The 15,148-nt window shown below is 42.7% G+C and overlaps 1 protein-coding gene across 5 annotated transcripts in view; it reads right to left on the reverse strand.

The window, feature by feature from the left end:
• The window catches only part of phf14 (PHD finger protein 14), a 360,384-nt gene that overhangs the window by 189,992 nt on the left and 155,244 nt on the right, over positions 1–15,148 (reverse strand). For all 5 annotated transcript variants that reach the window (XM_068009622.1, XM_068009587.1, XM_068009597.1 and 2 more), the window contains exons 11-13: positions 10,190–10,285; positions 8,537–8,640; positions 2,383–2,514 (exon numbers count right to left, since the gene is read on the reverse strand). In XM_068009622.1, coding sequence (XP_067865723.1) covers positions 2,383–2,514; positions 8,537–8,640; positions 10,190–10,285 — 332 coding nt within the window. The remainder of the gene's footprint in view (positions 1–2,382; positions 2,515–8,536; positions 8,641–10,189; positions 10,286–15,148) is intronic.

Here is a 15,148-nt window from a genome sequence, read left to right on the forward strand (position 1 = left end):
AATCACCTCTGTACTCTCTCCAGAGCAATTATCTCCTTTCTGTAATGTGGTGACCAGAACTAAACACAATACTCCAACTGTGGCCTAACCAGCGTTTTATACAGTTTCAGCATTACATCCCTGCTTTTAAATTCTATACCTCTGCCAAAAAAGGAAAGCATTCCATATGCCTTCTTTACCAATCTATGTGTCCTGCCATCTTCAGGGAGCTGTGGGCATGCACTCCAAGGTCTCTCACATCTTCCACCCCTCTCAATATCCTCCCATTTATTGTGTATACCTCGCTTTATTTGCCCTCCCCAAATGCATTACACCTCACACTTTTCTGTATTGAATTCCATTTGCCACTTTCTGCCCACTCAACCAAAGCACTGATATCTTTCTTGAGTCTACGGCTATCCTCTTCACAATCACCTACACGGCCAATTTCCCAATCATGCCTCCCACATTTAAGTCCAAATCATTAATATATACCACAAACAGCAAGGGACCCAACACTGAGCCCTGTGGAATGCCATTGGAAACAACTTTCCACTCGTAAAATCATCCGTCAGCTACCACTTTGTTTCCTGGCCCTGAGCCAATTCTGGATCCAACCTGCCACATTCCCCTGTATCCCATGGGCTTTCATTTTACTGATCAGTCCGCCATGCGGGACCTTGCCAAATGCCTTATTAAAGTTCATGTAGACCACATCCACTGCACTACCTCATCAATCCTTCTTGTAACTTCCTCAAAAAACTCAATTAAGTTAGTAAGACATGACCTTCCCTTAACAATTCCATGCTGACTATCCCTAATTAATCTGTGCCTTTCTAAGTTGCAGTTTATCCTGTCCCTCAGAATAGATTCTAACAATTTACCCACCACCGAGGTCAGACTGACTGGTCTATAATTATTTGGCCTATCCCTCGCACCCTATTTGAACAATGGTATAATGTTCGCAGACCTCCAATCATCTGGTACCTCTCCTGTATCGAGTGAGGATTTGAAGATGATCCTCAGCGCATCTGCTATTTCCTCCCTGGCTTCCTTTAACAACTTGGAATGCAATCCATCCAGCCCTGGCGGTTTATCCATTTTCAAGGATGTCAGACCCTCTCGTACTTCCTCGCTCATTATGCTTACAGTATCTAATATTTCACACTCCTCCTCTTTAACTACAATGTCTACATCAACCCTCTCCTTTGTGAAGACAGAGACAAAAAACTCATTAAGAACCCTGCCCACATCTTCTGCATCCACGCATAAGTTCCCTTGTACATCTCTGATTGGCCCTACCCTTTCCGTAGTTATCCTCTTGCTCTTAACGTACTGATAAAACATCTCTGGGTTTTCCTTGATTTTACCTGCCAATAATTTTTCATGTCTTCTCTTTGTTTTTCTAATTTCCTTTTTTACTTCACCCCTGCACTTTCTATACTCCTCTAGGCTTTCTAAAGTATTAAGATCTTTTTCTGCTTTAACTTACCCTGTAAGCTTCTAGATAACCAGGGGGCTCTAGATTTGGCAATACCACCCTTTATCTTTGTGGGAACATGCCTACACTGTGCCTGTCGTATCTCGTTTTTGAGTGCCTCCCACTGGTTTGCCACTGATTTTCCTTCAAGTAGCTGTATCCAGTCCACTTTCGCCAGGGTCACCTCTGAGTTTCTTAAAATTTGCTTTCCCCCAATTTAGAATTTTCACTCCTGTTTTATCTTTGTCCGTTTCCATGATTATGCTAAAACTTACTGTATTATGGTCACTATCCCCAAAATGGTCACCCACTATTACTTCCTCCACTTGCCCAGCTTCATTACTGAAGACTAAATCTAGAATTGCACCCCCTCTCGTTGGGCTTGTTACATGCTGGCTAAAAAAGTTCCCTTGAATGTAGTTCAAGAACTTTGACCCCACTGTGCCCTTCACACTGTTTGTATCCCAGTTGATATTGGGGTAGTTGAAGTACTTTTGAAGTGTAGTTACAGTTGTAATTTAGGAAACATGGCAGCCAATTTGCACACAGCAAGCTCCCACAACAGCAGTGTGATAATGACCAGATAATCTGATTGAGACATGTTGAATGAGGGATAAATATTGGCAAGGACACCAGGATAACTCCCCTGCTCTTCTTCAAAATAGTGCCATGGGATCTTTTACGCACACCTGAGAGCACAGACAGGACCTTGGTTTAAGTCTCATCCAAAAGGTAGCATTTCCGACCAGTGCAGCACTCCCTCAGTACTGCACTAGAATGTCAGCCTAGATTTTTGTGTTCAAAGCTCTGGAGTGGAGATTAAACCCTTGATGTTCTGACTCAGAGGGAAGAGCTACCAACCAAGCCACAGTTCACACTTCATGCACTTTCAAATATAATTTACTACATTGAAGGATTCTTACCAGTAACTATTTTTGGTCTTCTTAGGCATCCTGGTGAGGGGTGGATCCAAACAGCCAAGATGATAATAGAGTTTGCAAGTGTCACACAGGACAAGAAGGTGCTGGTCATGATTCTTCTTACAAATTCCACAGCTGCAAATAAAAACAATAAAAACATTTAATTACAAAACATTAATTCTAATAGCACCAATTTACCAGTACATAATGCTCGCTGCCAGTTGACACGTGATAAAGGCTCTAATAACAGCACAAGTAACAAAATATAGCTGATCAGGTTTAAAACTGTCAATTACATTCGTATTCCACAAGCTCAAGCTTCATTGGTGTAGACATATCAAAAGTTATCAAATCACCTCCAAGGTTTCCGCTAAGCCAAAGATTACCCAAATCAGGAAATTTCTAGTGTTTATAATTAAGGATAGAGTGACTGAACATCTTGAGAAGAGTCAGCATGGATCGGTAAAGGGCAGGTCATGCCTGTCGAACTTGACTGAATTTTTTTGAACAGTTAACTAAAGTAGTGGATAAGGGAATGTCTATCAATTTTTTTTGAATGCGGACTTCCAGAAGACATCTGCTATAGTCCTTCATAACAGATTGTTAGCTAAAGTTGAAACTCATGGAATTGAAGGCAAATTATTGACCTGGTTAGGAAATTGGCTGAGCAGCAGTAGACACATAGCATGAATAATGGGCAGGTATTATAATTGGCAGGATGTGACTAGTGGTGTCCTGCAAAGATCTGCGTTGGGACCTCAACTACTCACAATATTGATTAATGACTTAGATGATGGGATCGAAAGCCACATATACAAGTTTGCCAATGACACAAAGATAGGAAGCACTGTAAGTAGTGTAGATGGAAGCATAAAATTACAAAGAGATATTAATAGATTAAGTTAATGAGCAAAACTGCAGCAAATGGATTTTAATGTAGGCTGTGAGGTCATCCATTTTGGGCATAAAAAGGTTAGAACAGAGTACTTTGTAAATGGTGAAATGCTGGAGAAACAGTGGAGGTCCAAAGATTCTAGGGGGTCCACATACTCACATAGTCAGATCATTAAAATGTCATGCTCAGGTACATATAATAATCAAAAAGGCTAATGGAACACTGGCCTTTATATCCTGTGGACTAGAATACAAGGGGGTAGAAGTTATGCTACAGTTATTCAAAACCTTGGTTAGACCGCACCTGGAGTACTATGTTAAGTACTAGGAACCACACGTTAGGAAGGCTACAGTGTCCTTGGATGGAGTGCAGCACAGTTTAACTAGAATGATATTTGGACTCCAAGGGTTAAGGTGGGAGGAAAAATTACACAAACTAGGGTTGTACTCCCTAGAATTTAGAAAGTTAAGGGATGATTTGGCCAACGTTTTCAAGATATTGAGGGGACCAGACAGGGCAGAGAGAGTCAGACAAACTATTTCCACTGGCTTGGGAGTCCAGGACAAGAGGTCATACTTTCAAAATTAGAGCCATAACTTTCAGGATTAAATTAGTAAACATTTCTACACACAAGGGGCTGAATTTTTGGGCCCCCCATGACGGATTCGGAGGCCCGAGTGGGTGGGGGGGGGGGGGTGTGGGTGAAGGGTGGCCCCACCGGTTTGCAACGGAAGGCAGAGGGCCTGGAGCCTCCCCCGTTGCAACACAATTTTGTCGGGACAGCACAGGCTAACGAGGCCTATTAATGCCCATCGCTGGATCTAACCAATATTTGGGGGGGGGGGGGGGGGGAAGGAGATGGGATCTCCATCACATGGGGAGCTCACCCAGTGAAACGAGTCCATGTCCCTGCAAGCTTTTTGGGGGGGGAGGGGGGGGGAGGGGCCTCCTCCATGGGCAATCTGTAGGCCCTGGAGAGGCCCTGCCAGAAAGAGCTACACCAACCTGAACCCACCTCCCCCCTCACCAAACACCCACCCTGCCTGCCTGCCACCCCCGCAGGAGCCTGCTGGTCTGGCCCCTACAACTCCACCTCACTCACCTTGGATCTGGGTTCCAATGCTGAGCCTGGATCCATGGCCTCTTACAATACTGGCAGTGGCCACACCTCCAGATGGCGCTGCCGATACTGCTGAGCCACAGGCCCTCTGATTGGCTGGCAGCTCTTGGAAGTGAGATCCCCATCTTTAACCATAGAATCACTCAAAGGGGGCTTCAGCTGGCCGAGGCAGGATTCCCCCGCCTTTTCGGCTCAGCGCCGGGAGCACTGCCGTGAGCACAAAATTCAGCACAAAGGTTGGTTTGGAAACCTCCTGCACAAACAGCACTTGATGCTGGATGAATTAATAGATTTTTGTTAACTAAGGGCATTAACGGATATTACAGAGTTCTGTTGAGGGTCAGCCATGATCTAATTGAATGACGGAAGAGGCTCGAGGACTAAATGGCCTTCTCCTGTCCCTATTCCCCCCCCCCCCCACTACGTTAACACTTAATGGGGAAAAGATTTGTTCATGTAGCGCCACTTGCATCGATTCCCCAGGGGCAGACAGTACCGCAGGCCACAATCCGTGCAGTTTTCTTGAACGATATCAATGAGGAAACTTGCGCAGTCCATGGCACTGCCTGCTCCCAGGGAATCAATGCAAGTCTGCACAGCAACGCTTGAAGTGGCACTATATGAACTAAATTCTCCCCCAATGACTTGTCGAATACAGTGAGGGGAATTTTTATTTCCAAGTGTTAATGGGCTTGGGAGGGGTTGAAATGTTAAAAGTGCTGAAATTGACAGCACGTCGGGAAGCTGTGTCCAACCCAACAACTTCCATTTTTAACCGCGGTACGTTAGACTACCTGAGAGCAACGCGCGCTCTCTCTCCATCTTTCTAGCTCTCGAGAGACAGAAAGCAAGAGAAATAATGTTAATAACTCATAAGCGCTATCTGGAATTTCATTGTGGCTGCAAGGGTTTCCAGGCTTTCTAGAACTTACCAGTGAAAGCAAGGCTGTTGCTGCACAATAGCAACTGAAGAAACTGAAGTCAAAAATTTCTATAAGTACTGAAACCTCAGCTGCTTCCTTGCTTAATTGTGCAAAAGGCTTCTGCTCATATTACTTGCTGAGAGAATTTACTTTCATTACTTTACAGGTGATTTCTACTACTTGGGTAGTCACTTTCGCTACTTGGGAGGTTTGTGTGTTTGGCATTCACTTTGCAGCTGTGATTTGAGAGCAGCATGGGTGCTGTTTTAACTGGACCTTTAATGAGGAGCAAGATGACCAGTACCAGGAAGAGCTCAAGCAGAAGCCTTCACCTCACAGACCTGCCACTACACAAAACAGAGGCGATGAGCTGAGGTGCAGTTCACAGGAGGTGATATCCACAACATAGGGTGTACAGGCAGAGGATCAACTCCCTGCACATGATAGTTTGTTACTACGCTATTGGGATGATGTGCTGAGTGAATGTGTTTGTTAAGTTAAATAGATCTCTGCTTCATAAACCACCCTTGTTGGTGCAAAAGGCAGGCATCCTCAAAAATGATAGCTAAAATTCTATGTGCCTGCAAAATCACGGAGAATAACCTTCTATTCTCAATCTGTCCTAATTTCAATTACCTGAAGCATCATAATAGGATCCTGCAGAATGTACACATTGCAGTTCGTTACAAATTTGATCATCTCAAATTGGTTTAGCTTAGGGATTTTTTGTCAAGTAAATCAAGTTTGTCTAAATCACATCCAGGCACGATGACGACATAAATCAGAGAAAAAAATGGCAATTCACCATTTAAAAAAAAGATTTATTCACAGGATGTGGCCATCACCGTCAAACCCAGCATTTATTGCCCATCCCAAATTGCCCTCGAGAAACTGGTGAGCCAACTTATTGAACTGCTGCAGGCCATGTGGTAAAGGTACTCCCATTGTGCTGTTAGGGAGGGAGTTCCAGGATTTTGATCGAGTGACAATGAAGGAATGGCAATATAGTTCCAAATCAGAGTGGGGAACTTGGAGGTGGTGGTGTTTCCCATTCCCGTGCACCCGATGCCCTTGTCCTTCTAGGTGGTAGAGTTTGCAGGTTTGGGAGGTGCTGTTGAGGGAACTTAGGCAAGTTGCTGCAGTGTAATGTTGTAGATGGTAAACACCGCAGCCACATTGTGCTGGTGTTGGAGGGAGTGAATGTTTAAGGTGATATATGGGATACCGATCAAGTGGTCTGCTTTGGCCTGTGTGGGTAACGAGCTTCTTGAGTGTTATTGGAGCTGCACTCACACAGGCAAGTGAATAATCTTCCATTACACACCTGACTTTTGGAAAGGCTTTGGGGAGTTGGGAGACAAGTCACTCACCAGAGTACCCAGCCTCTGACCTACTGTTATAGCCACAGCATTGATTTGGCTTATTCAATTATGTTTCTAGTGAATGGTAACCACATCCCCCTCCCTCCCTCCATCAGGAAGTTGATGGAGGGACGTTCGACAATGTGACATTGATTATCAAGGAAATGTGGTTACACACTCTCTGTTGGAGACACTCATTGTCTGGCACTTACGTAGCACCTGCCACTTATCAGCTCAAGCTAAATGTTATCCAGGCCTTGAAGCAGTCCATGCCGCATACAGCATTTTTTGAGGAATTGAGAATGAACTGAACATTGCGAAATCTGCAGTGAGCATCGTCATTTCCGATCTTATTTTGGAAGCAAGATCATTAATGAAGCAGCTGAAGATGGTTGGGCCTAGGACATTGCCATGAAGAATGCATTGATGCCACACTAGATCAAATGCTGCGGTCATGTCAAAGGCAGTCACTTTCATTTCATCTCTGGAATTCAGCTCATCTACTGGCTGAAGATGGTTGCAAACATTTCAGCCTCGTCTTTTGCACTCAAGTGCTGACGACACCATCACTGAGGATGGAATGCTCATGGAGCTTCATAGTCTTGATAGTTGTTTAATTGTCCACCGCTATCTGCATGGACGTGGCAGGACTGCAAAGCTTTGACCTAGTCCGTTGGTTATGGAATTGCTCAGCACTGTCTATGCCATGTTGATCCTGCTGTTTCATATGCACGCAGTCCTGTGTCTTAGATTGGCACCTCATTTTAGGTACATCTGGTACTGCTCCTGGCATGCTCTTCTACACTCCTCACTGAACCAGTGTTGGTCCTCTGGCTTGATAGTAATGGTATAGTGAGGGATATGCCAGGCCACGTGGTTAACGATTGTGGTGGAATACAAATCTGCTGCTTACGGCCCATAGCAGCTCATGGATGCCCAATTCTGAGTTGCTAGATCTGTTCTGAGACTATCCCATTTATATTCCATCCCACAGTGGCAGTGCCACACAACACAATGGGGCATGCCCTCAGTGTGAAGATCAGACTTGGTCTCCACAAGAACTATGCAGTGGTTGCTCCTACTAATATTGCCCTGGACAGATGCATCTGCAACAGATCGCAAGTGCGTTAGAAATTCACTTCACATGCGTAAATGATGTTTCTATCAAAGTCACGTAGCGTATTGGGAGAAGCCCTGAGGAAGTCTACTGCCACATGCTTGCAAAGACAACAGCTAATTCAGAAATATTTTAGTAAACCTAATTTAGAAATGCTTCCTTAGAATAGAATACATCCCACTACAGTGCTGTTACTTCACAGTCCACAATATGGTTGCTGAAATTTTCTTTTAAGCATGACTAATTAGTTAGCAGAAAGTGTAGCATCATGGAGTAGTAGCATGTGGATTCATGCCTCGTTACTCCCCAGCTGCTGAGTTCATCAGTACATTATTGTAATATAATGTGTGAAGTTTAGGTGAGAGAGGAATGTCTATAGGCTACTCACATGCAAGTCTAAAGTAGCATTGGCAGAGACTGGGATTATGTCACCTACCTACTGTTTTAACCAGGATGGTATATAACATACCTTTAAAGTAAAAAAAAAGAGACAAAAAAAGACTTTTAAAGAAATCTAGAAGATTCAGCATAAATTATCTGCAATTCATATTAACATCACACAACCAGAGAAGAAAAGAAAGGTATTCACATCACAATTATGCGCACTGGAAAATAAAACATCTTTTTTATATATAAAAAGGACTATGCTCCTTAATGTGGGGATTGTCACACAGAGTTAAATAGACAGGCTCTTACTGTGCAGGAGGAAGCTTATAAAATTGATGAACGTTTTGTTATTACCTGTACAGTACTGCTGGAGGTGCTAATGATTTCAAAGTTCCTCCATCCTTCTTACTTGGGCGTCGTTCCTTGGGAGTACGCAAGATCACGGGGAAATTCAATTTCTGTTAATTTCGAGATATTTTTACAAAACAGAATATAGGACAAGAGGACAATCACAAAACTGAGCATTGTAACAGAAAGCTTAATACTTTCCTTAACGATATATTTTTAAACGCACTACATTTTGCATTCTGGAGAATAAAGGGGTTTTAAAATACATTTTAAAACAGAATACATAAAAACAACATGCAAAAGCTTTACAGAATAACGATTTCCACAAGTTTTGAAAGTGTCAAAGACGTGTTACTTTATGTGTGGAAAAATGCCATCCTTGACAAAAGAATACTGAAGTAGTTTATTTTCCACACTATCCAGATACATTGATGCTCCATAGGTTAATTAGAAAAATTATCTTATTGGACCAAACTCCATACAAAACAGACAAGATTCTCTTTGGGTTTCCACTAATCTGCAGCATGTTTGCTTCCCAGACAGCAACCATCTATCAAAGTCATTTCACAGTGGCCCTGTGGGCCTGCATCTGTTCAGCCAACTAGAAAAAAAGTGTCATGCAAGCTGTGTAAATGAATCCTGCTGTTGCCAGTTTTACTACATGCAGTTGGAAATGTATTTGTGGGTCTCATTGCTATTTATGCTTTGCTATTTTCTGACTTGGCAAAAGGTACCAAAACTAAGATATTGCAATTGATAAGCAAAACCCATTTTAAGCATCACAATTGGGATCCAATTGCATGAAAGCTTTCATTTTCACAAAGGAACCACAGTGCCATTTTTGTCAGTCTATAAAAGATTTCACAATGCATACACTGTTCTCGCTATTGACTGTAAGACACTTCCCCCCACTAAATAAAATCACTATTTAAAATGCACTGGATAAAAGATTTTATTGCAAAGAGCTGTTAACACTTCATTTCCAATTTAGCTTTTCTACATACACTTTTGTAATTATGTATTTAAATCCTATTTGAATTTATTTATTCAAATATTATCTTGCACACATTGATAGTAATTCAAATTAGCTCCTTCACCGCCCCCACCCTCCAAAATAGCTTTAATAATAAAAAGCTGTGAAAAGGAATCCCTTTCTCTCCAAAAGAAATAGCAAACCATGCTACCAAATTATCATCGTATATTAAGGCACAACGGTCTGTCACTAATGAAAATGCTGAGTAGAATTTAATCGGTATTCATTTTGTCCAAGAAGCTGTGTTTGTTATTCAAAACAAGATGGCTAAAATTAGATCTTTATTTAGCTTGCAAAACATTAATTCTGCCCAGCTTTGTAATACTGTACAATTGAAAAACAAAAAGTAGTGGGGTTGGGTGGCGGAGATCAGGTCAATCACATGGGACAGTTTAATCAATTACTTCAAATAGAAAGAAATAAGTACATTTTGCAAAAAAGATAGCTAGTATAACTTTGAAATAAAACCACAAGAACCTTGCAGGTGGGCTACATGGCTGTAAGTTTATTTCAATCAGAAATCATTACCCCTACAGTACTGTTGATCAAATAGAACTTTTTAAGGCACTAAACTGCAAAGGGAGTTCGACATTAAAGCAGTCACACAGCAGACTGCATCTACTAACCTGCCCAACAATGTTACTCAGTGTGCTCCACAGTGTTTGTCCTTCTCGGCGCAATTTACCATTCATAGTTCTCAAGTTTTCTAGAGATTCAAACAACTGGATAACAGAGGAAATATATATTTAAGTAATGAAAATAAAGAGCAAGAGATTAAAACAAAAAAAAAATCATTCTAGGCCTGCTTTTTTGTTATACTGTCTGTAGGAGGCACTCTAAACTTACGAGTTCACAATGTCTTGGAAAGCAATAAACCCAAGCAAGCTGTTCTTAAAAAGAGAAAAGCAACATTAAAACACTCAATGGTAAGCAGTAGACTGGGTGGGGAGAGCATGGGGGGGGGGGGGGGGGGTACAAAAATGAGCTGCTGGCCAGGGAACTCTGAAATGATGCAGAAATAACAATGAAGAATTCATTAGCAGAATTCAATCAATTGTATTTCTATACCACACTGATGTGCATTTAACAACACTTATGTACTGATCCCAGCATACAATGTATTTAATAATGGTTTAGCTGGCAAAACAACCAGATATGCCCCCAATCACATAGCAGGAAAATAGAGTGGCCCATGAATTTGACTTGCATGAGAAAAAGATGTCAGTGGAAACAGAATGATGCACTGACAAGACGACTTCACAAGGAAAATCATTGGGGGGGGGCGAGTAAGGGAAGAGGCGAGCAAAGAGATGGGGAAAAACTGCTAATGTGACCCCCCCTGTTCAAGAAGGGAGGGAGACAAAAAGCAGGAACCTATAGGCCAGTCAGCCGAACATCAGTCGTTGGGAAAATGCTAGAGTCCATTATTAAGAAAGAACAAAGAACAGTACAGCACAGGAACAGGCCATTCGGCCCTCCAAGCCTGCGCCGATCTTGATGCCTGCATAAACTTAAAACTTTCTGCACTTCCGGGGTCTGTATCCCTCTATTCCCATCCTATTCATGTATTTGTCAAGATGCCTCTCAAATGTCTCTAATGTACCTGCTTCCACCACCTCCCCCGGCAACAAGTTCCAGGTACTCACCACCCTCTGTGTAAAGAACTTGCCTCGCACATCCCCTCTAAACTTTGCCCCTCTCACCTTAAACCTATGTCCCCTAGTAACTGACTCTTCCACACTGGAAAAAAGCTTCTGACTACCCACTCTGTCCATGCCGCTTATAACTTTGTGAACCTCTATCATGTCGCCCCCTCCACCTCCGTCCTTCCAGTGAAAACAGTCCGAGTTTTTCCAACCTCTCCTCATAGCTAATGCCCTCCAGACCAGGCAACATCCTGGTAAACCTCTTCTGTACCCTCTCCAAAGCCTCCACATCCTTCTGGTAGTGTGGCGACGATAGTTGCACGCAATATTCTAAGTGTTGCCTAACTAAAGTTCTGTACAGCTGCAGCATGACTTGCCTATTTTTATATTCTATGCCCCGACCGATGAAGGCAAGCATGCCGTATGCCTTCTTGACTACCTTACCCACCAGCGTTGCCACTTTCAGTGACCTGTGGACCTGTACGCCCAGATCTCTCTGCCTGTCAATACTCCGAAAGAATTCTGCCATTTACTGTATACCTCCCACCTGCATTAGACCTTCCAAAATGCATTACCTCACATTTGTCCGAATTAAACTCCATCTGCCATTTCTCCGCCCAAGTCTCCAACCGATCTATTCCTTGCTGTATCCTCTGACAATCCTCAACACTGTCCGCAACTCCACCAACCTTTGTCGTCCGCAAACTTACTAATCAGACCAGCTACATTTTCCTCCAAATCATTTATATATACTACAAACAGCAAAGGTCCCAGCACTGATCCCTGCGGAACACCACTAGTCACATCCCTCCATTCAGAAAAGCACCCTTCCACTTCTACCCTCTGTCTTCTATGACCGAGCCAGTTCTGTATCCATCTTGCCAGCTCCCCTCTGATCCCGTGTGACTTCACCTTTTGTATCAGTCTGCCATGAGGGACCTTGTCAAAGGCTTTACTGAAGTCCATATCGGTAACATCCACTGCCCTTCCTTCATCAATCATCTTCGTCACTTCCTCAAAAAACTCAATCAAATTAGTGAGACACGACCTCCCCTTCACAAAACAATGCTACCTCTCGCTAATAAGTTCATTTGTTTCCAATTGGGAGTAAATCCTGTCCCGAAGAATCCTCTCTAATAATTTCCCTATCACTGACGTAAGGCTCACCGGCCTATAATTTCCTGGATTATCCTGGCATGGACAGAGTGGATAGTCAGAAGCTTTTTTCCAGGGTGGAAGAGTCAGTTACTAGGGGACATAGGTTTAAGGTGCGAAGGGCAAAGTTTAGAGGGGATGCGCGAGGCAAGTTCTTTACAGAGGGTGGTGAGTGCATTGAACTTGCTGCCAGGGGAGGTGGTGGAAGCAGGTACGATAGCGATGTTTAAGAGGCATCTTGACAAATACATGAATAGGATGGGAATAGAGGGATATGGTCTCCGGAAGTGCAGAAGATTTTAGTTTAGACAGGCATCAAGATCGGCGCAGGCTTAGAGGGCTGAATGGCCTGTTCCTGTGCTGTACTGTTTTGTTCTAATATGGTGCCACACAAAAGGTTAATAGGTAAGATAAGGGCTCATGGAGTTGGAGGGACTATATTAGCATGGATAGATGATTGGTTAACAGACAGAAAGCAAAGAGTGGGCATAAATTGGCATTTTCTAGTCGGCAGGCAGTAAATAGTGGAGAGCCTCAAGGATCAGTGCTGGGGACTCAACTATTTGCAATCTATATTAATGACTTAGATGATGAGACAGAGAGTAATGTATTTAAGTTTGCTGATGATACAAAGGTAGGTGGAAAGGTATGCTGTGGGGAGGACACAGAGAGGCTGCAAAGAGATATAGGTAGGTTAAGTGAGTGGGCAACAAGATGGCAGATGGAGTATAATGAAGGGAAGTGTGAAGTTAATCACTTTGGTTGTAAGAATAGAAAATCAGAATATTTTTTTAAAAGGTGTGAAACTTATAAGTGTTGATGCTCAAAGAGACTTGGGTGTGCTTGTACAAGGAATGCAGAAAGTCAGCATGCAGGTACAAGAAATTGGGAAGGAAAATGGCATGTTGGCCTTCATTGCAAGGAAATTGGAGTACAGGAATAAGGAAGTCTTGCTACAATTGTAAAGCGTTATGGTAAGACCACATCTGGAGTACTGTGTGCAATTTTGGTCTCCACATTTAAGAAAGGATATACTTGCATTGGAGGCAGTACAGCAAAGGTTCACTGAATTGGTCCCTGGGATGAGGGGGGTCGTCCTATGATGAGAGTAAATTGGTCCTATATTCTCTGAAGTTTAGAAGAATAGAGGCAATCTCATTGAAACATAAGATTCTGAAGGGACTGGATAGGGTAGACACAGAGTTTGTTTCCACTGGTCAAGGAATCTAAAACATGGGGGCACAGTCTCGGGATAAGGGGCCGATCATTGAAGACTGAGATCAGGAGAAATTACTTCACTGAAAGGGTTGTGAATATTTGGAATTCTCTACCCGAGGGTTGTAGATGCTCCGTCGTTGAATACCATTAAGGCTGGGATAGACATTTGGTCTCTCACGGGATATGGCGAAAGGGTGGGAAGGTGGAATTGAGTCCTAAGATCAGCCATGATCGTTCTGAATGGCAGAACAGGCTTGATGGACCATATGGTCGACTCCTGCTCCTATTTCTTGTGCTCTTGTGTAAATAATCATGAAGTGATGCCACAAGTAATTTAAGCTTTAGGGTCTTTCTCATTCTGTCTCTATTCAGCTCTGAAGTAATCACAACTGACACAGGCTTGATGTCTCACGCTGACAACATAATAACAGATGTGAAGGGTTAAGGAACTGTTATGGGTTTTTCCCCAAATATTATTTGTTCTTCAGATATTCAAGCTTTTACAGTCAAGGTCAACTTTAGGAGATCCATTTGAGGACTCACGAAATTGACCTAAGCTCTCTGTCGCTAGGATTCTGCCAAAGAGATTAGTTAAAAATGTAGGCAAAACACACTTCTAATTTCAACCTCTGACTTTAAAAGCATATCTTCAAAGCAGTTGGTTGTAAATGTGGGACACCATACATTTTTTTTTTTAAGTGCTCACCACCCTGAGACACAGACCTCCTTTCATTCGATCAAATGTTAGGCGTTGTGCAGGGAACCTGAATTACAACTGTTGTTAAAGCAACTAGGCTAATTAAATAAACCACAGTGCGCTTGGCAATAGTTAGCTCTGCAATTTTTAAATACACAATACACCCTTCATTTATTTAGCTTGAATTTCAGGTACATTGTGCATGAACAAGAGTAGGGAAATTTGATAAAAGAACAAACTTAAAGGCTTTGCTTCTGAATACACGAAGCATTCGGAATAAAATTAATGAGTTAACAGTGCAAATAGAGACGAATGGGTATGATTTAGGGGCGATTACTGAGACGTGGTTGCAGGGAAACCAGGTTTGGGAACTGAATATCCAAGGGTACTCAGTATTTCGGAAGAATAGGCAGGAAGGGAAAGGAGGTGGTGTAGCTTTGTCAGTAAAGGAAGAGATCAATGCTGTAGTGAGAAATAATATAGGCACTGGAGATCAAGACGTAGAATCAGTCTGGGTAGAAATAAGAAATAGCAACGGAAAGACGACCCCGGTGGGAGTAATCCATAGGTCCCCAAACAGTAGTTCCGCAGTGGGGCACAGTATAAACAAGGAAATACTGGGGGCTTGTGAGAAAGGTATGGCAATAATCATGGGTGATTTTAATATGCATACAGACTGGATTAATCATATTGGCAAGGGTCGCCTCAAGGGAGAGTTCATTGAATGTATTAGAGATTGTTTTTTGGAGCAAAATGTTGTAGAACCAACCAGGGAGCAGGCTATTCTAGATTTGGTATTGTATAAGGAGGTGGGATTAATTAATGACCTCATAGTTAAGGATCCTCTAGGGAAGAGTGATCATAGCATG

The sequence above is a fragment of the Heterodontus francisci genome, chromosome 2 (assembly GCF_036365525.1).
Source record: "Heterodontus francisci isolate sHetFra1 chromosome 2, sHetFra1.hap1, whole genome shotgun sequence".
NCBI lineage: Eukaryota > Metazoa > Chordata > Chondrichthyes > Heterodontiformes > Heterodontidae > Heterodontus > Heterodontus francisci.